At 48.2% G+C, this 26,589-nt stretch overlaps 1 protein-coding gene across 2 annotated transcripts in view; it reads left to right on the plus strand.

The window, feature by feature from the left end:
- Positions 1-2,224: 2,224 nt before the first annotated feature.
- The window catches only part of MAP1LC3C (microtubule associated protein 1 light chain 3 gamma), a 33,578-nt gene continuing 9,213 nt past the window's right edge, over positions 2,225-26,589 (plus strand). The window contains exons 1-3 of one of the 2 annotated variants that reach the window (XM_077292790.1): positions 2,225-2,382; positions 2,465-2,517; positions 2,655-2,761. In XM_077292790.1, the coding sequence (XP_077148905.1) occupies positions 2,325-2,382; positions 2,465-2,517; positions 2,655-2,761 (218 nt within the window). In that variant the 5' untranslated portion in view covers positions 2,225-2,324. Of the gene's footprint in view, positions 2,383-2,461; positions 2,518-2,654; positions 2,762-26,589 lie in introns of both variants that reach the window. The other variant, XM_077292789.1, reaches the window with a different exon arrangement.

The following is a 26,589-nucleotide window of genomic DNA, read 5'->3' on the forward strand; positions in this document are numbered from 1 at the left end:
CCTGGTCTTTTTCCCGCTCTCTCCTGCGTGAGCAGTTTCGCTTTCTCTGCCTCCGCCCCCCATTAAGGATTAGGAGGCGGATCTCTGCTGCTGACGGACACGTCCTCACTGCACAGAAATATTTAGACTGGGCGGCCATTACTGTTCGCGCTCTCCAGCTCGGCTACGCCCACTCCACGCCCCTCTTCTCTTCCTGCGCTCTCCTCAGCGCTGCAATGGCGGCGGATTTTGGCGGCAAATGGCACAGCACACAGTCTTGCAATAAAGTACAGTCCAAGCACAGTAAATCACAGTCTCTAGGCACACATGACCTGATTCTTCAGGCTTAAGTAGATCCTGTTCGTGACGCCAAGTTGGAGCGCCCCCACACCGCCGCAGGGCCGAGGGGTACCCGGAGCCGGGCCTCTAGGTCTCAGTCCTGGGGTTGTCACGGTGGCTAGACCCGGTCCGTGGCCCTGTCTGTCAGTGGGGGACGTCCGGTGCAATAAGTGATGTTGTAGCGGTGCAGTTGTGGGGTGCAGGTCGCGATAAATAACGAGGACACCAGGTTGCAGTCTCTTTACCTCTTTACTGAAGCTCTCTGGGTCCTCAGTCCGGAATACGGCTCACCAGGCTGCGCAAGTCCGGCCGGTCCAATGGCACTTCCAGAGCTCTCCTTGCAGGTGGAAATCGGTGCCTTCCTTCTAGCGCTATGTGTTGCAGTCCTTCCCTGCTGTGCTTACGGAAAGTACCCCACAACTGTTGTGTCTGTTTCTCGTGTTCCCTCACAACAACTTAATTCGCAATGATCTTCCTCGTCCCTCCAGATACTATGGTAGGAACGCACCCGTATGACGGGGAGGCTCGGAGATCTTCCGGGACTCTATCTGCGCCCCTCTCCTGTTGGTACCCCCCTTTGCCTTCCTGGGTGATGCGTGAGACAGTCCGCCTCAAGTTAACTGCCCTGCCGTAGGTCTGAGGTATGGCTTGAAACTCTTTACCTCCTCGGCGTTCCGGCCACCGGTAGTGCGCCTCAGTAAGGTGCTGCCTCTTTCAGCACAACCCTCACTGGTATCTCCTTTCGCTTGATTTTGTTTCTCACTCAGCACAATCTATCTCGCTTCTTAGTCCTTCCTTGGGCACCGCCGCTATGCTGAGCAGGCACGGTCCCTTTACGTTCTTTCCATGCCAAGCCTCTGCCAGGATCCCACCCCTGGCAGAGACCCTACAGTCTCTCCCTTCACAACACCCTCTGCCACCAGGTGTTGCTCCGTTCAATCCCGTCAGCGTTCTCTCTAACTTCCTGCCTGACCCCCAGTTTACCCACTATGGTGGGGAGTGGCCTAATGAATAGCACCCTTAGCTCCCCCCGGAGGCCCAGCTGTGAAATGTATTGGTGACTGTGATACCTGCTCAGAGAACTCCTTCCGTGCCATCGAACGCAGCATGGCCCCCCTTAGTGGCTGAACCATGCTACTGCAACGACCAGGACTCTGGGGCGCTGCATAAACTCATGGGAAACTGCTGCGGACCCACAGCTGCGGAAACGCTGCGGATCCGCCGCAAAATCTGCATCGTGTGCACATAGCCTTAAGAGAATCGGATCACACTATGCTGACACTCTGATCAAACTCTGACCAGAGTTTAATCAGAATGTCATTTGTATCTACCTCTACCGTTGTGTGCACCTTGCGTCTAAGTGCTTGCTACTTATGTGTTCGGTATTTTTGTCACTTCTCTCAACCACTTCAGACTTCAAAAGCCATGAAGCAGCTAAAAGAAGTGACATGTCCATTCTTCTGGTGACTTGGAAGATACCTCTATTATATGTATAAATGGTAAAAAATGCAGTCACAAAACATATCCCAAGATTTACAAAAAAAACTTGCTTCAGGCAAAATACTGCAGGCATTTTCCTGAAGTGTCTTCCTACAGAAAAAAATAATTTGGTATGTCGGCATGGCCAAAAACATGTTTTTGGATTCAGACCCTAGGCCACGTTCACACGGTCAGTATTCGGTCAGTATTTTACATCAGTATCTGTAAGCCAAAACCAGGAGAGGAACAATCAGAGGGAAAGTATAACATGTCACCGCTTCTGGATCTTTCTCCCATTTGTAGTTTTGGCTTACAAATACTGAGGTAAAAAATGACTACTCAATGTGTGAACGTGGCCTTAAGCAATGCAAGTGTCAATCTTGTTTTCTGATAAAGCTGCAATCACCTGAGCTGAGTGACAATTTGATAGCAAGCTGAATGCAGGGTTTTATAATTGGAAATCACTGGGGAAAGCAGAAGCAGGGTAGTCCTGATATGTGTGCCCATACTTGCTAGTTCTGAAGAAAATGCAGTCACCTACAAAGGTTCCAAAACGGAAGCCGTATAAACAGAGGAAGAGTTTTGGTAAAATGTGAAACATTTATTTAATACTGAATACTCAGAAGAATACGTGGTTATTTTATGTATTTTTTTATTCTCACAGCAGCAAGAAAGTCTGAAGTAATTCGTATGAAGTCCAAGTTTCCTACTAAAGTCCCGGTAATGTGTTGTTTGTTCTAACCTAGACATTTTCTTGTAAAACTGTTATTTCTACAACTCCTATTATGTTTAATTGGCGTCATGAGGGTTTTAAGAACTCTCTCAAGAGCTCATTTTATTCCATCCCTTTATTTTAGGTCATTGTAGAGCGATACAAAAGAGAAAAATACCTACCTCTCCTTGATAAAACCAAATTTCTCGTTCCTCGGGATCTTCCCATGTCCCAGTTCTTAAATATTCTCAGGTATGCTTATTTGGTTAATTTGTAAACTGTAATTAAAATGTTTTGCATACTTGTGTAACTATTGCAGTTGTAGCCACTACTGTAGTAGCCCTCTTCCTACTCCAGAGGGCCCTGGTCACGAGCTTTTCACCATTGACCGCTTCAGTAGTTTGTGTGGATGTAGGGTGTTATAACTTTTCTCCATTTTCTATTTATGATGGTATATCTAAGACAAACAAAGACAATTGGGGTATATTGTGTGCACTATATATCCATTGCATAGTGATGTAAGAACCTTTTACTGCACATAACCCAGGGCTTGGTAAAAGATTGACCCTCAGTAAATGTGAACAGAGGGGGAAAAACGCAGATATTACGGTCATGAGTTCAAGTGAATGCACAAAGTGCATGTGCAACCAAATATCTGTTATAATAGTGATTTGGCAAATATCCAAAGGAATATATATAATTATAATCAGCTAACGTGTTTTTTTATAATAAAGTGCATGTGCAAAGAAAATCATGACCCCTCCATCAAGTATGTGCAAATGCAATGTATACAATAGTTATGGTCCAAAAAACAAAAGTGACCAATCTATCTTGGAGTTGCCTCAATATGTAGATGGTGCAGCTTACAATGACATGCATCCATCCCAAGCTGCGCCATCTACATATTAAGGCAACTCTAAGGGTATGTGCACACGTTGCGGATTTTGCTGCGGATCCGCAGCGGATTTGATGCTGCGGATCCGCAGCAGTTTTCCCAAAGTTTACAGTACCATGTAAAACTATGGGGAAAAATAAACCGCTGTGCACATGCTACGGAAAAAAACACGCGGAAACGCAGCGGATTATTTTCCGCAGCATGTCAATTCTTTGTGCGGATTCCGCAGCAGTTTTACACCTGCACCAATAGGAAACTGCAGGTGGAATCCGCAGAAGAAACCGCTATAAAATCCGCAGTGGTTTTGCACTGCGGATTTTCCAAATCCGCTGCGGAAAAATCTGCAGCAGAATCCGCAACGTGTGCACATACCCTTAGATTTGTCACTTGGTTTTTGGACCATAACTATTGTATACATTGCATTTGCACATATTTGATGGAAGGGTCGCTTGGATATTTGTGAAAACCGTATTATAGCATAGATATTTGGTTACATTTCTCATTATACCAGGTATATATGTATATTATAGTCTAGATCCTTTTGATATATAAACTTATATCATATATCCAATCGTGCAATTTCATGACAAGTAATTCTATAGTAGCCTTTTGATCTCCTCTGCAGCAATAATATTTATTTTATATGCACCTTTTTGATGCTGTATTGCATCACCACTGTACATTTGTCTAATAAATAGTAATTTTACTTACACTCATGACTGTAATCTTCGTGTTTATGTAGAACCATTATTCCCCCCCCCCCCAGCAAAACCTGCAATAAAAACTGCATTCCGAAGCTTGGTCTCCTGCCTATCACTAATGCGACATGTGTGACATCGCATCTAATGGATTCTAATTATGCCTCACTACGACTTGCAAATGTGTCTTGATTTTCTGAAGCTGGTGGCAATTGACTCCGTTGTCATATATTTCAATGCAAGTCTCATTCAACTGCAATTTGAATGCGATAAATGTGCTAAATATTTTTTTTAATTTTTTTTACAGCAATATCTCTAAGCTCTAAAAAAGAAGTTTGTCAGAAAGTTACACAGATGTTTTTAGTTGCGTGACACATGTCGCTGTTTAGCCTTAGTATGTCGTGGTTTCACAGCACTTATTGCTACATGTGAGAACTTTGCAGCAAAACACAATGTAGATTTCCAACAACTTACCTCAGCAAGGACCGGTGAAGGATATAACCCCAGCATAAATAAAAAGAGGTACCCCATAATTTTAAAATGCATGCATGTGCAGCACAAGTCTCTCGCATCAATACCCAGCACTGCCCCGGGCGGTTCTGACCAGGGCGATCAGCTGCATAGAAATACATACAGCCGCAAACACTCCGGTCCCGAGTGCCAGGTATTGATGCAAGAGACTCGCGCTGCACACGCAAGTGTGACCCCGGCCAAACCATGTAACCTTAATTACAGCTGAGTGACACACCCTAAGGCCAGTCTCACACGTCCAGATAATTCCGGTACCGGAAAAATCGGTACCGGAGTTATCCGTGAGTCCGTGAGCTCACGTAGGCCATCCGTGCGCCGACTGGGTACCACACGGAGCGTGCAGGAGACAGCGCTAGAGATATGCGCTGTCCCCTGCATCTGGTGCTGAAACGGCCATTCATATCTTCTCTCCAGCAGCGTTCGTTGGAGAGAAGATATGAAAAATCCTTTTTTTTTTCCGTGTTTAAAATAAAGATCCCTGTCCCCTCCCACCCCCTGTGCGCCCGCCCGCTGTTAATAAAATACTCACCCGGCTCCCTCGAAGCGTCCGCTCCGCGCCGCACCTTCTCCTGTATGAGCGGTCACGTGGTGCCGCCCATTACAGTCATGAATATGCAGCTCCACCCCTATGGCACACAGGGGGTGGGAGGTGGGAGGGGACAGGGATCTTTATTTTAAACACGAAAAACAAAAAAAAACAAAAAAAAAAAGGATTTTTCATATCTTCTCTCCAGCGAACGCTGCTGGAGAGAAGATATGAATGGCGGCTTCAGCACCACATTGGGGGGACAGCGCTTACTGTAGCGCTGTCTCCTGCACGGCACACGGACTGCACACGGACAGCATCCGTGTGCGGTACGTGTTTTACACGGACCCATTGACTTTAATGGGTCCGTGCACTCCCACGAAAACTGACATGTCTCCGTGTTTTGCACATGGACACACGGTCCGTGAAAACACGCTGACATGTGCAGAGACACATTGATTTTAATGTGTCTACGTGAGTCAGTGTCTCCGGTACGTGAGGAAACTGACACCTCACGTACCGGAGCCACTGACGTGTGAAACCGGCCTAATAGTGGAGGAGAACCTCAGCAGATGACAGCACTGTTAGGCCGGTTTCACACGTCAGTGGCTCCGGTACGTGTGGTGACAGTTTTCTCCTGTACCGTAGACACTGACTCACGTAGACACATTAAAATCAATGTGTCTCTGCACATGTCAGCGTGTTTTCACGGATCGTGTGTCCGTTTGAAAAACAGGTGGATCGAGGGAGCCGGGTGAGTATTTTATTTCCGGCGGGCGCACAGGGGGTGGGAGGGGGGTGGTGACAAGGATCTTTATTTTAAACACAAAAAAAATAAAAAAACAATGATTTTTAATTCCTTCTCTCCAGTGAACGCTGCTGGGAAGAAGGAATGAATTCCGGCTTCAGCACCAGATGCAGGGGAAAGCGCTTACTGTAGCGCTGTCTCCTGCATGGTCTGTGTGGTACCCAGTCGGCACATGGCTGCCACACGTGTGCCACACTGATGTGCCATGTGAGCACATGGACTCGGATAACTCCGGTACTGATTTTTCCGGTACCGGAATTATCTGGACGTGTGGGACAGGCCTTACTGAAAACAATTTCTATACAAAGACCAACATTGATATTACCGCCATATCGTCAGTGGTAGATACCAGTACTACAGAACATATAGAGATTACAGCACAGTTACAGATAATGACTTACCGCTGATGATCTTTCTGATGGAATCGTTCACTTTTCCCGCCTTTTCCATCTGGCCCAGATCGACATGACGACTTGTTCCAGCGACGACTCAGCTGCAAAGATTACAACAAAGACACATTTCACGTCTCATATTTTCAGCACTGTCCGAAATGGGACTATTCCTGACCTGCACAAACTCCTCATCCTGCGGATATCCCAATACTGAGCCGCTGCTGCCATATGTGACCATATTACTGCACCTGCTGTGTGGTTCTCTGTGCCTTCTAAATCCTAAAGCAACCCTTTTGAATCTATTAATGCCCTGTGCAAGTGCCCTAGAAAACTCTGCCCACATTGTGCCCCCTAGAAAGTAATAATGCCCTCTCTGTGCTCCATTGACAGTCAACAGTAACCTGAGTTCCCCTATAATAGTAAGTGCCAACTTTATATTTAATTATGTCCGGACTCTCCCCCCTATACATAGTATAATACCCTCTCAATGATGGGTACCACCCACACAGTATACTGACCTCTTAGTAGCCACCAAACTGTTTGGCTTCAACACTGTATGATGGCCCTCTGTATAGTACAATGTATTCCCCATAGGTTTCCATATAGTATAATGCACCTCCCTTAGCAGACTCTATATATAGTATAATGACCTCCTCATAGGGTGACTCTATATTGTATAATGCACTCCTCATAGGCAGACTCTATATACTATAACGCACCCACCATAGGCAGACTCTGTATACTATAACGCACCCACCATAGGGAGACTCTATATAGTATAATGCACCCCATAAAATAATTAATACAATATTCTCCTCCTTGTTCTCCCGCTGCTCCAAGCACCCAAACATCAACAGTGGGCTCCGATAAATGATGTCACCGCGCCTGCTGTCAGTAATGTTTTTTTTTTCTTTTTCGTGCACACCTCTAAGTATGAGCATGAGGCAAGATATAATCCTTCACTATGAATGACCTCCAAATACAGGTTTGAGTATTCCTTTTTTTTTTTTTTTTTTTAACTTCTGCATATGTATTTTGTATATTTGTACGTAGTTTTTGAATTTTTCTATGTGTGTGTGTGTATATATACAGTTTTTAATGAAATTCTACAGTTCATTTTAGTGTTATCAAGGGTTAAATAGCTTTGCTATTTGTCTAAGCGGCATGATACAAGGAATTTCCCTAGTATGCAAGCTATAAATGTCTTGAAAACCCAGTTCGTAACATATATGCAATGAATAAGGACATCAGTCAGAAACGCATATGTGGTTATTAATGAAAATGGATTTTAATGGACGGTATTATATTGTTCACACATACGGTATATTCTTGGATACAAAGCTTGTTAAAAAAAATTTGTGTTTTTTTTTTAATGATTCAATTAGCCATCTATACAGTTTAATGTGCCTTGTGTAAAATTACAGTGGGTTAAATCTTTTACAAACCATTTGTCCTGGTACAGTTAAAATATTTATTTTCCAAAAATTGATTGTCACATTTTTTTTTTTTTTACAACAAAGATATATTTTGCTACACAGTTGCTTTTAGAACAATCTTTGCAGTAAAAGATGTTTAATTTCTTGCAAACTGTGTATTCTTGAACCCATATCTGTGGGATACATTAATGTGTCTTTAAGGCTGGTTTCATATTTGCGGATGGGGGTGCTGTGGAGGGCTGCGTACGTCCTCCGTGAAGCTCCGCCCACCGCCACACCTCCTCCAGTCAACTTCGTCTACGTCGGCATGCGACGTGCATACCCTATCCTTACCATTAGGTATACGGGCCATGCCGATGTATGCGCATGCCTGTATCGGTTGGAGTCCAAAAATTTCAAAATATTAGGGGCAGACGCCAAGAAAAGTGGTATCAACTTCCCCCAGAGTAGAAATAGTATAACTGCGCAGCATTTTGACAACTTCTGTTACTGGACAGGCTACTCAACTCTTTGGTGATATTTCCATCTCCTCAATGTTTACAAGGGATGGGTGAGGGTAGAGCTGTGTGTGCAGCGGTATGGTAGAACGATTGTTACTGTAGGATGTAGGCTTGTCCGAAGAGGTGGTCTTTCAAGTTCCTTTTGAAGGTTCCCATAATGGCCGAGAGTTTGATATGTTGGGGTAGAGTGTTCCAGAGTAGAAGGGATGCACGCGAGAAATCTATTATGCGATTGTGGCAAGAAGGGAGTAGAGAAGAAGATCTTGTGAGGTTTGGAGGTTGTGTGCAGTTAAGTACTATGAGACTAGGTCACAGATGTATGGAGGAGACAGGTTGTGGATGGCTTCGTATGTCATGGTTAGGGTTTTTAACTTGAGTCTCTGGGCAATGGGAAGCAAGTGAAGGGATTGACAGAGGAGAGGCCAGGGAATGGTCGGGCAGCAGAGCTTAGGATTGATTTGTAGGTGTGCAAGTCTATTAGAGAGGGTACAAAGCAGCAGCTTGCAGTAGTTAAGGCGGGAGATGAGTGCATGGACTAGGGTTTTTGCAGATTCTTGATTTACGCCAACGTTGGACTCTCTCCCTTTGATGTGGGCTCTGGCGGTGAGCCCACAACTTTCCCAGGACACGTCAGCTGTTTTGAACAGCTGACATGTGACCAGAATAGCCGCGGGTAGAAACGCGATCCACCCGCGGCTATTAACCCGTTAAATGCTGACAGTGGCATTTAACTCGTGCCTCCGGCCGTCGGGCCGGAAATCCTCCCACAAGCGACCACCGTTACATGATCGCAGGTCACCAGTTCATTGGCAAGACAACCAGAGGTCTCCTGGAGACCTCTATGGTTGTCACTGCCACTTTGAGTAATCCTACTACATAGAGGTTATCTGATTATTGCCTCTATATAGCAAAGCCGATTGGGTTGTGGCAGCTTCTAGTCTCCCATGGAGACCGTTGAATGAAGCATGCCAAAAGTTGAAAAAAAAAAAGGGTCAAATCACCCCCCTCTTTCGCCCCATTCAAAATAATACAATAAAAAAATCAAACTTACACATTTGGTATCACTGCGTTCAAAATCGCCCGATCAATAAAAAAAGGATTCATCTGATCGCTGAACGACGTAGCGAGAAAAAAGTCAAAATGCTAGAATTATGTTTTTTCTTTTTGGTCGCGACAACATTGCAATAAAGGGCGATCAAATGATTGTATCTGCACCAAAATGGTATCCTTAAAAATGTCAGCTTGGCACACAAAAAATAGGCCCTCATCCAACCCGACATCACAAAAAATGGAGACGCTAAGGGAATCAGAAAAATGGCGCAGCTTTTTGTTGTGTGTGTTTTTTTTCTTTTGTTTGTTTTTTTTCCCATCACTTAGATAAAAAAGAACCTAGACATGTTTGGTGTCTATGAACTCGATTTTCAACAGCAGGAAAAAGGCAGCAACACTTACCTGCCCAGATGTTGGAACAAATTCATTGCAGGGTGCAGCCAGCCCATAAAGCAAGATGTTAGCAACACAAGTGCAAAATACCAGATCAACAGCCACTCTCCACATACCCACTCATGGAGGGGGTGACTGCCCAGTATACAAGTGCACAATGAAGGCCCACATAGGGCGTTGTTCACACGCTGGTACTGCATAGTGTCTGGTTCACAGCCTATTAGTCACGCCCCTACTTTTTGATTAGGCGGGCTGGCCAGCACATGACGTAAGGGGTACACGTGACTCATGACCGCCTTTACTAACTTAAATTGCCTAACCTAAATTACTTACTGAATCCGATCTATCGTAAACTGCCTTATCATAAGGTCCCCTCCTGAATAATGACATTACACCAGATTTGGATTAAATGGCCACAGCAGCCTTTTATTAAACATACAATACAACATGTAAACAATATCCCCCCCAGGGAGTGTTGGTCCTCGAAGCCTAAAAAAATAACCTTGCATAAATTCAAATTGTGCACCTTGGCCTCCAGGCTTAGTCTTGCCTCCAGCCGCCAAGCACCAGCTCGGAGGCAGGTAATGACCAACCCGGCCAAACCAACCGATTACCAAATCCTTTAATCAGCCCCTCCACGGGCTGATCTACCACAACCACTCGCAATCCACTCCGGGGGAGTCCAGGGCCACTAGAGGTCCCCCCCCCCCCCCCTACAATCCGCCATTCCCCTCTTTCCGCCAACTTCGAGGACCTCCCTCCTCCGCCACCAACATAAATGTTTTGACACCTCAAACATTTGTGTCCCTCCACACCTGCAAACCCGTCTCAATTCCTTCCTGAACAGCGAGACTCCACATGTCGACCCCGATTGCATTTAAATGCACACCATCTGCCCTCCAATATTCGCCCTTTCCGGATTCCAAATTTACATGACGTACTACCAACGCCCCATTCCGCGCCATGAACCGAGATACCGCCCTTTTTACTTTTATTCTGGCCTTATTTATCCTCTCAATTGAGCGAGCACCGCGCCACACCTTCCTAGGGATAATATCCGACCAGACAACTAACAACTTTGGAAACGCCACCCAAAGTCTTAAAATGTCGAACTTTATGTCCTTTATCAATTCCCTACAGGGCCTCTTGCCCAAGTCATTCCCGCCCAAATGAATTACTACCACATCCGGAGCTCGATCCAAAGGAACAAACTGGTGGAACTCCGGCAAAAACTGGCTCCATATCATTCCGCGTTTCCCGATCCACTGCAGAATCGCTGTCTCTCTTGAGAACCCCAGTTGCCGCCGGTCCGGCCGAATTGCGGCCCGCAAAGCCACCCAAAAAACAAAAGCGTGGCCCATGATCCACACCAGCCGGTGCTCGCAGCCTGAAATAGATAACACAACAATAAGAAAGCATTAAGCTACTTACGGGTAGCGGCATTTTTCGGAGGCCCATGACAGCACTGCGAGAGAGGAGATCCGCCCTTAAGGAACAGGAAACCTACATATACAAAAAGGACGGCACCTCTCCCATGCATCAGTTGTATTTCAGAGCCTGAGAGGACTACCGCGGTTAGTGGTACACAAATACACATTATATACATTTTGAAAAAACATCCTATTATATTGTAACTAGACACCTCACGTGAGATCTATGCAGCGCCCCCACTGCCGCAGGGCCGAGGGGTACCCAGTACCGGGCCTCTGAGTCTCTGCTCTGGGGTTGTCACGGTGGCTAGGCCCCGGTCCGTGACCCTGCCGAGGGGCGCACAGTGTAGAGATGTGAATAGATGATGTTAGTGGTGCAGTGCAGTAAATAACGAGGACACCAGGTTGCAGTCTCTTTACCTCTTTACTGAAGATCTGTGAGTCCTCAGTCCGGAATCCGGATAACCAGGCTGCGCAAGTCCGGCCGGTCCAATGGCACCTCCAGAGTTCTCCTAGCGGGTGGAAATCTGTGCCTTCCTTCTAGCGCTATGTGTTGCGGTCCTTCCCTGCTGTGCTTACGGAAAGTCCCCACAACTGTTGTGTCTGTTTCTTAAGTTCCCTCACAACTCGATTAGATGATGTTCTGCTAATCCTCCGTCCCTCCCTGATGTTCTGGTTGGGACGGCACCCGTTTGACGGGTAGGCTCGGAGCTCTTCCGGGACCCTAGAGTCGCCCCTCTCCACAAGTTGCCCCCCAAGACTGCATAGGTGATTTAAGTGAGACAGCCCGCCTTAGACTGACTGTCCTGCCGCTGTTTAGAGTATTGCTTGAAGCTGAATGTTATAATACTCCCTCGGCGTTCCGGCCACCGGTAGTGCGCCTCAGTAGGATGTTGCCTCGGTCTTACAGCACGACTCCTACTGGTATTTCTCCTCTTGCTTTGATCTCGTTTCTCACTCAGCACAATCTATCTCGCTTCTAATCCTTCCTTGGGCACCGCCGCTATGCTGAGCAGGCACGGTCCCGTTACGTTCGTTCAAGTTGCCAAGAATCTGTCAGGATCCCACCCCCGACAGAGACCCTACTGTATCTTCCCCTGCAACACCCTCTGCCACAAGGTGTTGCCTGGTTCCAACCCAGTCAGCTTTCTGATCTAACTTCCTGCCTGACCCCCAGTTTACCCACTATGGTGGGGAGTGGCCTAGTGAATAGAACCCTTAGCTCCCCCCGGAGGCCCGACTGTGAAATGTATTGGTGTCTGTGATACCTGATCAGATGAACTCCTTCAGTGCCATCAAACGTACCATAGCTCCCCATAGTGGCAGAGCCACAGTACTGCAACGACCAGGACTCTGGGGCGCTGCACTCCCCCCTGGTTAAACACAGTACTCCAGGACTGGGAAGAAAACAACAATACAAGTTAGCAAAAAGACATACAGTTTTGTTGAGTGCAATAACAATAAGTATATTTAAACAGAGCTTCCCTTTATGGGAGGTGAGGACACTTGAACGTTACCAACATGGTTAAATATCATAGCAACATGCTATAAATAACTTTTCTTACCCAACCGGGTATTCTACTAGTACAAACTTGTTGAACAATAATTTAACATTGCCTTTAAGGATGTACACTCTGAATCCGCTAAAGACCTTCTTATAATCACATTATAAGGCAATTTAACTTTTACATTCTCCTTCTTTAAATCTGCAGGACCACCTGTCCTAACGGCACCAGACCTACTGCCTCTCCTTTCTTACAGGACCGCTCCTTTCAGCCCGAGCCTTCTGTCTTTTCAACTACTATACACAGTATAGAACATAACATTACTTTCAGTTTAAGAGCACCGAGCCATCTCTACATGACTCCAAGGAGGACTCAGGGTTCACCTTCTATCCTCGTTATCTATCAACATTATCAAACATTTTCTATAGAACATTTAACCTTCTTCTAGCTTTCACTTTCTTTCAGGGAACATCATCAGCATTTCTTTACAATTAACTAGTTGGATACATATAACTTTCTCACATAAACATTATCATCACGTTCTCTTTATCGAAACATTATTGCTATCTCTCAGTCTTAAAGCAATACTATTTTCTAAGTGTAGCACAAGAACGTCCCCTTTAAGAGGGGACCAAGTCTCTATGAGGTAGCATGTCTTCTCAAGCTACCAGTCCGTACTCAACAAAGGTTCCAGTGTGGTATCTTCACAAAGAGTCCTTTTTGAAGTAAAACCAGTAGGGAGCACCTTTAATAAGGTGCAAACTATTTACAAAAAGTTTGTATCATGCACTGTTCATGATTGCGGCAGTTCTAGAAACTTGTGCAAAAACTCAGAAAAATAAACAAAACAATAGGGATCCCGGGTCAACAAGGAATCCCTTTAAAAGTTAACCCTGGACGGGTTTAGCAGCAAAACAGGAAACGAACAAACAGTTAAAGAACTATTTACATGTTCAAGAGTAGTATTATCTTACTCATCTTGTAATGTGGAGGGTGGTCTTCTCCCGGGCCTCACACGGCCAACGGGTCGCCTTGGTGTGGCAAGGACTGGGTCTGGCTCCAGCAGCGACAGGATCCCTCGCCGGGATGCCCTCCTTGCTTGAGGGCGAGCACGACCCAGAGGCACGCGGTGGACCCGGTCTTCCTGCGACTCCTCGGGGGCTGGCTCCGGCATCTTCTCTGCAGAAGGCTCATCCTCCAGCGTTCCGGTAGCAGCCTGCAGGGCGACGCACCGCTGGACGCCCCGAGCTATCCAGCCGGTTCCACCCTCTTCCTTCTTCCACCGGGTGTAGGTCACAGCGTCGCCAGGCTCCAGGTCGGCGTCATACCTTCCTCCACAGGGCTCGACTTCCTCACGGTCAACGCGGACCTGCAGCGGCTCCCCGATCTCCTGGATAACTCCCTTCCCATGTCGGGAATTAAAGGAGACCACCACACCCCAGTGGGACGGTGGGGTTTCTTCCACACTGGTTAGATCAACCAGGGCGGCAGGCTGAGGTCTGTCCCGCCAAGCTGCCGCAGATGTTCAGCCTCCGGCAGGATCCTCAGGCCCGATGCACGCAGCTCACACTCTGCCGCGGCCTGGATGGAGGAGGCAGGGGACACTGGAGACAGGCGGACCTCCGTAGGCTGGCCCAGCCGAGCGATCACACAGGCGTCGGCTTCCAAGCGGTAGGCTATCCGCCGGGCCTCGGCTGCGGCCACGCGCTCCTCGGACAGCGGCCGGGGGGGTCGGATCATCGTTGGCTCTGCAAGGGTTAGCTCCCGCAGTGACGGCGTATCCTGGGCTGCATCGGACTGTGTGGCCTCTCGCCGAGTCCGGTCATTCCCATGCGGTGCTCCCGGTGTCGCCATTTTCACTTCTTCTCCAGTGTCCTCTTCCCGCGGTCTTTTTCGTGGGCGGCCCCGTCTCCATGGTCTCCATCCTCCAAACAAGATCAGGAGGCGGACCTCAGCTGTTGACGGACACGTCCTCAGGACACAGAAATATTTAGACTGGGCGGCCAATGTCTTTCGCGCTCTCCAGCTTGTCTACGCCTTCTCCACGCCCCTCTTCTCTTTCTGCGCTCTCCTCAGCGCTGTAATGGCGGCGGATTTTGGCGGTAAATGGCGCAGCACAGTCCTTGCAATACAGTACAGTACAAGCACAATAAATCACAGTTCCAAGGCACACATGACCTGATTCTTCAGGCTTAAGTAGATCCTGTTCGTGACGCCAAAATTTGCAGCGCCCCCACTGCCGCAGGGCCAAGGGGTACCCGGTACCGGGCCTCTGAGTCTCTGCTCTGGGGTTGTCACGGTGGCTAGGCCCCGGTCCGTGACCCTGCCGAGGGGCGCACAGTGTAGAGATGTGAATAGATGATGTTAGTGGTGCAGTGCAGTAAATAACGAGGACACCAGGTTGCAGTCTCTTTACTGAAGATCTCTGAGTCCTCAGTCCGGAATCCGGATAACCAGGCTGCGCAAGTCCGGCCGGTCCAATGGCACCTCCAGAGTTCTCCTAGCAGGTGGAAATCTGTGCCTTCCTTCTAGCGCTATGTGTTGCGGTCCTTCCCTGCTGTGCTTACGGAAAGTCCCCACAACTGTTGTGTCTGTTTCTTAAGTTCCCTCACAACTCGATTAGATGATGTTCTGCTAATCCTCCGTCCCTCCCTGATGTTCTGGTTGGGACAGCACCCGTTTGACGGGTAGGCTCGGAGCTCTTCCGGGACCCTAGAGTCGCCCCTCTCCACAAGTTGCCCCCCAAGACTGCATAGGTGATTTGGGTGAGACAGCCCGCCTTAGACTGACTGTCCTGCCGCTGTTTAGAGTATTGCTTGAAGCTGAATGTTATAATACTCCCTCGGCGTTCCGGCCACCGGTAGTGCGCCTCAGTAGGATGTTGCCTCGGTCTTACAGCACGACTCCTACTGGTATTTCTCCTCTTGCTTTGATCTCGTTTCTCACTCAGCACAATCTATCTCGCTTCTAATCCTTCCTTGGGCACCGCCGCTATGCTGAGCAGGCACGGTCCCGTTACGTTCGTTCAAGTTGCCAAGAATCTGTCAGGATCCCACCCCCGACAGAGACCCTACTGTATCTTCCCCTGCAACACCCTCTGCCACAAGGTGTTGCCTGGTTCCAACCCAGTCAGCTTTCTGATCTAACTTCCTGCCTGACCCCCAGTTTACCCACTATGGTGGGGAGTGGCCTAGTGAATAGAACCCTTAGCTCCCCCCGGAGGCCCGACTGTGAAATGTATTGGTGTCTGTGATACCTGATCAGATGAACTCCTTCAGTGCCATCAAACATACCATAGCTCCCCATAGTGGCAGAGCCACAGTACTGCAATGACCAGGACTCTGGGGCGCTGCATCTACATATCACACTATATACATATTAGGAAGTGCAACCCCCACGTGAATAGGGAGGGAACTAAGGGTGCTGTCATGGGCCTCCGAAAAATGCCGCTACCCGTAAGTAGCTTAATGCTTTATTCGGACTCCCATGACAGCACTACGAGAGATTTACAGAGATGTAAGCTACCTTAGGGAGGGACTATAGTCTGCAGCACCCTTAACCCGAAGGTGAGATCAGAGGAGAACCCCAAATCCAACCGATAGTGCTTAAAGAAAGTGAAAGGGGATGACCATGTGGCCGCCTTACATATTTGTTCCACTGATACTCCAGATCTTTCTGCCCAGGATGATGCCATGGCCCGGGTGGAATGTGCCTTTAGATTCTGCGGAGCTGGCCCCCCACCTGCTGTATAAGCTAGAGAGATAGTTTCCCTAATCCATTTAGCCAGCGAATATTTTGATACTCTACACCCCTTTCTTGGACCTTGGAAGGAAAGAAGCAGTGCTCCATCTTTCTTCCAATTATCAGTGGCTGAAATATACTGAAGAAGAGATCTCCTAACGTCTAACGTATGAAGTTCCTGCTCTTTTGGATTCGAGGGATTAGGAATAAAAGATAGTTTTGCCATCTTTTATTCCTATCTCCTGCGATCTATGGAAGCGTGTCGCTACATTCGGTAGATATGCTGGGTCTGGTCTAAGGACTACTCTATCCGACAAGATTTCTGTGTATGGAGGAAGTCTGGAAAGCGCCTTGATATCCCCTATCCTGCGAGCTGAGGTTATGGCAATCAAGAAGGCTGTCTTAAGTGTCAACATTTTGATCGAGGCCTCTTGTAGAGGTTCAAATGGGGGTTTTGTTAGAGAGGACAGAACTAAATTCAGATCCCACGGATCTGTTCTGTCTTTATATATTGGTCTAGTTCTACTAACTGCCTTCATAAATCTCGCTATCCAATAGTTGTTAGCTATATTACAGGAAAACAGGGTACCCAGGGCTGAGACCTGTACTCTAAGGGTACTAGTAGAGAGATTTAACTCAAACCCCTTCTGCAGAAACTCTAAAATTTGTTGTATCGGCACCCCATCTTGGATATTAAATTTTGAACAGGTCAAGAACTTCCTCCAAGTCCTAGAGTAGATTTTTGTTCCTACTCTTTAGGAGCGTCTCTACTAAGTTTGGAGAGAAGCCTTTTCCTACTAACAGTGACCGTTCAAACTCCACGCTGTTAAATGGAGCGCTGCCACTTGTGGATGGGATAGCGGTCCCTGAGAAAGCAAGTTCGGGACCTCTGGTAGTACCCAGGGAACCGATACGGACATTGTCTTGAGCCAGGCAAACCAGGTTCTTCTGGGCCAAAAGGGGGCAATAAGAATGACTTTTGCTCGATCCTCCCTGATTTTCCTCACAACTAGAGGTATCGGGTTCAGCGGTGGGAAGGCATAAGCCAGTGGAAAATCCCATTTTATTAGAAACTCGTCCACCGCCAGGGGTTTCTCCCTGGGATTTAGAGAGCAAAAAAGTTTTACTTTTCTGTTGCTTCTGGTGGCGAACAGATCCACCACTGGCTGACCCCATCTGTGGACGATATGGTTGAAAATGTCCTCGTTGAGAGACCACTCTCCTTGCCTTAATACGTTTTCGGCTTAGGAAGTCTGCTGTTATATTCTCCTTTCCTTTGATGTGGAGAGCTGTCAAAGATTGAAAATTGAGCTCTGCCACCTGGAACAAGCGATCCGTGATCTGCATTAAAGTCTCGGAACGTGTTCCCCCTTGCCGGTTTATATAGGCGACTGCAACTCTGTTGTCCGACAGAATTCTGACGTGCTGGCCCTGCAGATATACGAGGAATTTTTTAACCGCCAATTCAACCGCCAACAACTCCCTTTGATTGGATGAGAATGTTGTGAAGGGTTCCCAATGCCCCTGGACCACCATGTCTCCCATATAGGCTCCCCACCCCGAAGAGCTGGCATCTGTGGTTATCACCTGGGTGACGTCTACTATCCAGGGAACCCCTGTTGATAAATTCTGTTTATCTAACCACCACCTAAGGGAATCCAATGTTATTGGCCCCAACGTTAATTTCTCATTTAACGCCCCTCCTAAGGCTCTGTCATGGAACAGGACTTCTTTTTGTAGGGATCTGGTGTGGAACTGAGCCCACTTAACTGCTGGAATGCAAGATGTGAGTGACCCAAGTAGGGACATTGCTTGCCTAAGTGTCATGGAAGGTGTATTAATTGCTCTTAATACATAACTCTGAATTAGATCTATCTTTTCTATAGGGAGAAGACACTTTTGTGTTACTGAATTCAACATTAATCCCAGAAATTTTTGAATGTTTAGGGGCTGTAACTTAGATTTTTCAAAGTTTATGATCCAACCCAGGTGTTCTAGTTTAGCTTTAGTAATCTCCCATTGTGACACAGTGATCTACTGAATTCCCGACAATGAGGAAATCATCTAAGTAGGGGATTATAAGTATATTTGATTCCCTTAAATGTGCCATGACTTCAGCGATTATTTTAGTGAACACTCTAGGAGCAGAAGTTATCCCGAAGGGGAGTGCCCTGAACTGAAAATGTTGAATCCTTCCCTCCATTAGCACTGCTACCCTCAGGTATCGTTGGAAATCAGCATGAATGGGTACATGATAGTAGGCATCTTTCAAATCCACTACTACCATAAAACAGTTGTTGAAAAGCATTTTTATTGTTGAATTGATGGACTCCATTTTGAAAGTATGTTTTACCAAAAACTTATTGAGACCCTTAAGATTTATAATGGTTCTATAAGTCTTATCTGGTTTTTGGATTAGGAATAGGGGAGAGTAAAACCCTTTCCCTGCCTGAGCACACGGCACTTCTACCAAAACATTTTTGGAGCAGAGAGTCCTCACTTCCTCTTCTAAGGCAATTTGTTCAGTGGGAGATGAGCGCCAGGGTGTTAACTTGAATTTGTCCCATGGAGTATAAACAAATTCAAGTCTGAGACCATGAGAAACAGTGTCTTTTATCCAAACGCTGTTTGAGATTCTTGACCATTCCGCCGAGAAATGCAACAGTCTCCCTCCCACCGGGATTGCTGGTCATTGATCCTGTTTTTTGTTTTCTGTCTGGTTACGGCGAAACATGAGACCTGTACCTCGTTTTCGCTTATCATCCCATCTGGATCGATCTCTACCCTGTGAGAAGGCGCGTTTCCCTCCTCGATTGAACCTTCTCTTGTTGAAGGGATGACGATATGCATTGAATAAATTGGGGAACTTTTTCTTATCATCCCCTGCTTTCTCCAGGAGTTCATCCAGGGTAGGCCCAAATAAATACTCGCCTTTACAAGGGATAGCGCAGAGCTTTGCTTTCGCCTGCATATCCCCTGGCCAGCATTTCAACCATAGGGCTCTCCTTGCAGCATTAGAAAGACCTGCTGCTCTAGCCGCCAACTTAACAGAGTCAATTGAAGCGTCCGATAAAAAAAGCCGCCCTCTCCTGGATTATTGGTAACGCTGTGAGTGTATGGAATCTCTAGAGGCGCCCTGTCTTAATTGGGTCTCTAACTGGTCCAGCCAGACCATCATTGACCTTGCCGTGCAGGTTGACGCCACCGCAGGTCTTAAGGAGCCGGCTGCCATTTCCCAGGTCCCCTTTAGGAAGGTATCCACTTTCCTATCCAGGGGGTCTTTAAGCGTTCCCATATCTTCAAACGGGAGAGAGGATCGCTTTGCTACCTTAGCAATTGCTGCATCCAGTTTTGGGGCCTTTTCCCAGTTACCTACTGCTGGGTCATCAAAAGGATACCTGCGTTTCTGTTCAGGTGGTAAGGAGCCTTTTCTCTCTGGTTTTCTCCACTCCCTGTTGATAAGTTCCTGTCTCTTTTCATTGAGGGAATAGTGTTGAGCATTCCGATACCGCAAGTATCGGAATTCCGATACCGAGATCCGATACTTTTGTGGTATCGGGAATCGGAAGTTCCCAGTGTATGGTTCCCAGGGTCTGAAGGAGAGGAAACTCTCCTTCAGGCCCTGGGATCCATATCCATGAAAAAAATAAAGAATTAAAATTAAAAAATATTGATATACTCACTCACCTCTCCGGAGGCCCCTGGACATCACCGCTGGTAACCGGCAGCCTGCTTTGCTTAAAATGAGCGCGTTCAGCACCTTCCATGACGTCACGGCTTCTGATTGGTCGCGTGCCGCTCATGTGACCGCCACGCGACCAATCACAAGCCGTGACGTAATTCTCAGGTCCTAAATTTCTAGAATTCGGAATTTAGGACCTGAGAATTACGTCACGGCTTGTGATTGGTCGCGTGGCGGTCACATGAGCGGCACGCGACCAATCAGAAGCCGTGACGTCATGGAAGGTGCTGAACGCGCTCATTTTAAGTAAAGCAGGCTGCCGGTTACCAGCGGTGATGTCCAGGGGCCTCCGGAGAGGTGAGTATATCAATATTTTTTATTTTAATTCTTTATTTTACACAATAATATGGACCCAAGGGCCTGAAGGAGAGTTTCCTCTCCTTCAGACCCTGGGAACCATCAGGATACCTTCCGATACTTGGTGTCCCATTGACTTGTATTGGTATCGGGTATCGGTATCGGCGATATCCGATACTTTTCAGGTATCGGCCGATACTATCCGATACCGATACTTTCAAGTATCGGACGGTATCGCTCAACACTAAGAGGGAAAACTCTGCGTTTCCTCTGTTCTAATCCACTGAACATCATTTGTTCATTAGATAGTTGAGGCTTGGGTTCTGTTATACCCATTGTGCCTCTGACTGCCTTTATTAACTTGTCTATCCTCTCTAAGGGTAAGCAAAAACGAGCAGCGTCTTCGTCCGAGGAGGATGATGCTGCTGAATCGTCCGATTCTTCGTTTTTGTCCTTATCCATAGACGAATCAGATGTCCACTGAGTTGTCTGCTTAGAGCCTCCTGTCTGTGAAAGGTTTCTAATGGACTGTCTGACCTCCATTCTAACCATTTCCTTTAGACTGGCCGCTATAGAAGAAGATTCTTCCGCTACCTGAGGGGATAAGTAAGGCAGACTAGTGTATAAGATCTAAATGCCATACCCCCTCCCCTCCTTCCAGGACCTCACCGTCTGCTGGATACAGGGGTCACATAGTTTTTTAGGGTGTGAGTCAGGCAAGGGAACCCCGCAGATAACACACTCCCTATGCTTCGCCTTACTGACGTTTTTTCTTCCCTGCACAAAACATATGAGGGGAGACTAGTCACTAAGTGAACTTTCTCGAAGATCACTTACCAGTGGCTGCCCACACCCAGAGAGATACTGAAGTACGAGGGGGATCTTTTTTGGCTGATACTCCAGACCCCTGTCTGGAGGAGCTTCTGCGGCCCGATCCATCGCTCCTTTTTTCGTGCTCCTTCTCCTTAGGCTTCTGGGATGCTTCGTCCAGCAGCACAATCTGCTGATCCTGATCAGACTCCATCTTCAGTAATTTGGAGCCAGAAGCTGGGAACACGCAGCTGGAGCTCTTATAAAGCCCCTCCTTCAGTCAGCACACCTTGCTCAGCGTTCGTTTTGATTTCCCCGCCCTCCCACAGCTGTGGGGGACCATTCGGTGCTCTGAGGGAGAGCGGCATTAATCTCCGGTGGGCGCCGCCATCTTGGAGCCCCCGCGCAGGAGCTCCGCGACCCGGAAGTCATCGCTGGCTCCACCTACCGACGTCACCACAGCTTACAGCGCTTCCTGTCAGCACTGCAGTCAACGTGGGATGCCGAGGCCAGCCAGCTATACTCCGGCCGGCGCCCCCTAGACGCTGCCGCCCCCCACACGCAGAGAGACCCACAGCACACGAGGGAGGGACGCTATACTTACCGCACGCTGGCTCCAGAGACAGGACACCCCCTGGCGACCGCTCCTTGCTGTTTAGTCACCGCTGTGCAGCCCTGCCAGGACCACCGTGACCACATCAGGTACCCGCACCAGCCGAGGTAGGAGATCCCCTCGCTACCTGAATCGGTCCGGCCGACCTGGAATACTGTAGAAAGTCTTCTGTAGGTATCCAGTCCCTTCAGGAACAGGAAACCAACTGATGCATGGGAGAGGTGCCGCCCTTTTTGTATCTGTAGGTTTCCTGTTCCTTAAGGGCGGATCCCCTCTCTCGTAGTGCTGTCATGGGAGTTCGAATAAAAAACCAACTCAACTATTAAACCATTAAACCAAGTCCGGGCGGATATAGGAAATAAATCTCCTCGACTCCCACCGCCTGATCTTTTTAACCACCTCCTCGCCCAGGCCCCTCCTGGCAGCTTCCGTCGCTGCGCCGATCCTAAATGAGTGCCCACTGTAATCCCCTGGTGAAATTCCCCCTGCGATCAAACATTTCTTAAAAACCGCTATGAACTGAAATTGAGATAAAAAGGAACCGTCCTCATGGACCAAAAGGGGGTTGGACAACCCTTCGCCCATCCCCATGAAAGCATTGACACACAGGACCGGGCATAACGGGGAACCGGCCACCTTAAATAACACCACTTTACAGCCTTTACCTTGACTGTCTGTCTTGGAAAATCAAAGCCGAATAACTACCCTATCATTATACACGTCCACGTCTTCCCTCAACAAACCCCTTTTGGTTCTTTTAGAGGGGCTGACCAACTCCCCTAACCGAAAGTCTCCAAAGAATGCTAATGCGAAGGCCACCTTAAAAAGAATTATTTCCCATTGCGATGAACAGACAGAAGCTAACTGATTGCCCAAAATTAGCAATACCTTGTATGATACCGGGCGTCTTTTATCGCTCCCCGCCCAACCTTTTCTCCATCCCTTTAACGTCTGAACTACCAAAAAAGACTTTGTGACGTCCTTAAGGCCCCGAGCCTTGAAACCAAATGCAATGCCCGCCAACAACTTGTTCTGTCTCGACACGGACCAACCCAACTCTTTAACATGCCCGATCAACAACAATAATCTGCTCTCATCCTGTAGCCCCGCCCCTAAAGAAGCACCCCACTCTTCCCAAGTACCCCATGCCTGCTGATACTGCCTCCAAGACCTAGCTGATAAAGAATTCTGAAACAGATAATCTACTGCCCGCCAGGAAGCTTCCATAACTCCGCTGGGCACTCCTGGCCTGTTGACTCCGCCTGAGGTACCAATTCTCGAAAACTATCTCCCTGCAAGTGAGAGAGAGCAACAGAGACAGGGTTAGAAGCCATCGTCCTGACCTCTGCCACAAATTCAAAGATAAGCCCCAAAACACCAAACGCTGCAAAATTTTTACAACCGCCGGTGAATCAGCCGACAGTGAATCGCCACGGCAACCGCGTCGGACCCACATGGAAAACGAATCTTCCTGTCTTGCACACTGTTACCCCATAACGACAACGCAACAATGATAGGAAATAAATGAGGAAGAACCCGATTTTGTAGCCAACCTTGGTCCCGCCAGAAACCAGGCCATTCAGCCAACAACCAACTGCCTTGAAAAAAACAAACCAAAACCACGATCGTCCACCACGGCAATGATGAAACCCAAATAATCTGAATTCACGACCGGTTTTAACCAGATAGACTTTCCGTTGTAATTCTCCAAAAAATTCACCCATACTGCCAAATCTTCATGCAATTCTTTCTTTAGTCTGATAAAATGAACCGGAGATCGAACGCCCTTGGTCGCCAAAGACAACCTGCGGCAGAATGCCCTTCCCATCGGCATGATACGGCAAGCGAAGTTCAATTTGCCAAGCAAAGATTGTACCTCCCTCAGCTTCAATTTTTTAGCACTACATGCCCTAGACACCTCTTCGCTCAGAGTGCTAACCTTCTCTCCAGACAACCTGCACACCATTTCTAAGGTATCGATTTCTATACCCAGAAAACTCAGAACAGTGACTGGACCCACAGTTTTGTCCGCAGCTAAAGGAACCCCGAAAATCTTGCACACTCTCTCCATAGTGTGCAATAGCACCGAGCAATCGGTACGTTGAGCTGGGCCTATAAACAGGAAATCATCCAGATAGTGAATGCAAGATCTCAAGCCCGAAACGTCTTTCACCACCCACTCCAAAAAGGTGCTAAAAGTTTCGAAGTACACGCAGGAAAGGGAACAACCCATGGGGAAACATCGATCGATGAAAAAATCTCCATCCCAATAGCAACCCGGAAGATGAATATTCTCCGGGTGAACCGGTAGTAGCCTGAACGCGGCTTCGATATCCCTTTTTGCCAACAGTGCGCCACCCCCACATACCCGCACCCAATCCATAGCTGCATCAAATGAAGTGTAAATCACCGAACATAACTGAGGGTCAATTCCGTCATTTATTGAAAACCCTTTCGGAAAGGACAGATGATGAATCAATCTGAATTTATTGGGTTCCTTTTTTGGGACCACGCCCAATGGGGAAACCCTAAAACCCTAAAATTGCGTATAGGCGCAACTGGAAAAGGGCCGGCCATCCTGCCCAATTTAACTTCGCTTTCCAGCTTATTAGCAACCACGTCAGGAAATTGCAGAGCCGATTTCACATTTTTTTTTGTGGAAAAATTATGTGCCGCATCCACGAATGGAATACGGAAACCATCCCGAAAACCTCCTTCTAACAAAGCTGCATTTGGTGTATCAGGGTACCTATTTAGAAATGGCACCATCACGTCCAGACGAATTGGCGTCATTCCTTTTTTCAGAACCGTCTCCGCTTCTCTGTCTGCCACCCTTAAAACATTTGGATGACCCGTGTGGTCCCCCGCAAGTTGCACATTCATGCTTGAATTTGCATTTTTCCCCAAATTTACATGATCCCTCATTGAATGCAAAGCACAGTCCTCTCTGCATTGCCGCTGAGTGTCCCAACTGCCCTGAACCCCCAGAGCTTCCAGGAAAAAAACTGGCTGCCTGACCTAAAGCGTGACGGAACCATAACCTTCATCCACAAAGCTATATCTTTGTGATTCCCCCCCCGAATACTGGGCCTAATGGCCTTCCGCTGCCGGAATTGCTCATCGTATCTGAGCCAACCTTGGCCCCCGTGAGTTCGATAAGCTTCCCCAATCGCATCCATGTAACAAAAGAGCCCCGAGGACCTCTCCCCAATCACACTCGCCAAAATGGCGAATGCCTGCAACCAATTAGAAAACGTCCTAGGAATCAGCCTAAAACGCCTTTTCTCTTCCTCCTCTTTTTTTTAAATCATCTTTGCGCAGCCTGTCCAATTGAAAATGCTCTAGTGGTAATAAGGAGAATATTTCCACGTAATCCCCTTTCCAAATTTTCTCCCTAGTTTCACTTTTTAAGTGTGCACCCAACGGTCCCTCGAAACAAACGTATACCTCCCCACGGGTCACGTCATCCAAACGCACTGAGGTATCTCTTTCTGCTTCCCCTGCCTGACTGGCAACAGACACGCTAACCGATGGTGCCGTAGCATCATGCCCCATGTTATCTGACGACATACTCCCAGAACTAATACCAGCAAACCCCCCCCCAGAGAACCCCTCAAACCCGAAACGTCCCCCGGATTCCCAAGCCATGCCGCAGAAGAAGACCCCAGGTTTGAACCCCCGATCCCCATAGCGCCGCCAGATCTCTAAGCCCATGCATGATAAGACCTAACCCCCCCGACTCCCCCCATAAATACATCCCGATTAACACCGACAGAGGGAGCTAACACAGGGGTACATGAAAGAAAAGGATTGTCCTCACCTAGCTGCCCGAGCGCTGTGGACCCGGCAGCCGAAGATCCTGAAGCCAGACGAACGTGCTCCTCTCCTGGGCTCTCCATTCGTTGATCCCCGGGTAAGTCAGACGGCTGACTGCCGTCCTGTGATACCCCATCCGAAGGTGCAGGGTCCCTTGCAGATGCCGCCGCCGCTGTGAAGATGCCTGAGCCAGCGTAGCGCTGCCCGTGCTGGGAAGTGTTCCTGTCCGCAGCTGTGACATGACCTGACCCCCTGGTTGGACTCAGCCCCGGCCTGCGCTGGCTAGAGGAAGTCAGCCATCCAGCTCCATGCCCCGTCCCAGGCAGAGCACTGCTGACAGGGCCGGCAGAACGCCGCCCGCTAGATGCCCCATGCCGAGAGGCCTGGGGATAAGGCCCCTGCCTCCTGGAAGCGCCCGCTCCTCCGCGCCGAGCAGGCTCACCTGACCTGGTGCAGCCCGCCGCTCCTGGTCCCGACACCTGATGAGACACACATGCCGAGGAGGAGGCCGACACCTCCCCCTGCTGCAGGCCCCGCCGTGCCACTGGATTCCTCCCGTCTCGGCCGCTGCTGCACCGCTGCTCGCGTCTCCTGCCGGAGGGTCCCGAGGGGGGCTCCTGATACGGCGCCGGGCCCGAGGGGTGACGTCAGGGCTCAAGCGCGCCGGAGGCCTGGACGTCCGCGGCTGTCGTCCCTCTGCTGGTACCTGGGCCGGTCCCGTCACCGCTCCATCCAGAAGGCTACTGACGGACTGCTGCAGCCATTCGGTGCCCTGTGTGCTGGCCTGTTCGCGCAGCCTCTGCAATAAGGCCTCCACGTCCATCACTGGGGATTTCAGCAACCGCCGGACCAGTAGGTGAGCGTTGCTGAGGTGAAATTGGCAGTTTTTTCTCCAGA

The sequence above is a fragment of the Ranitomeya variabilis genome, chromosome 2, assembly GCF_051348905.1.
Source record: "Ranitomeya variabilis isolate aRanVar5 chromosome 2, aRanVar5.hap1, whole genome shotgun sequence".
NCBI classification, from domain to species: Eukaryota; Metazoa; Chordata; class Amphibia; order Anura; family Dendrobatidae; genus Ranitomeya; species Ranitomeya variabilis.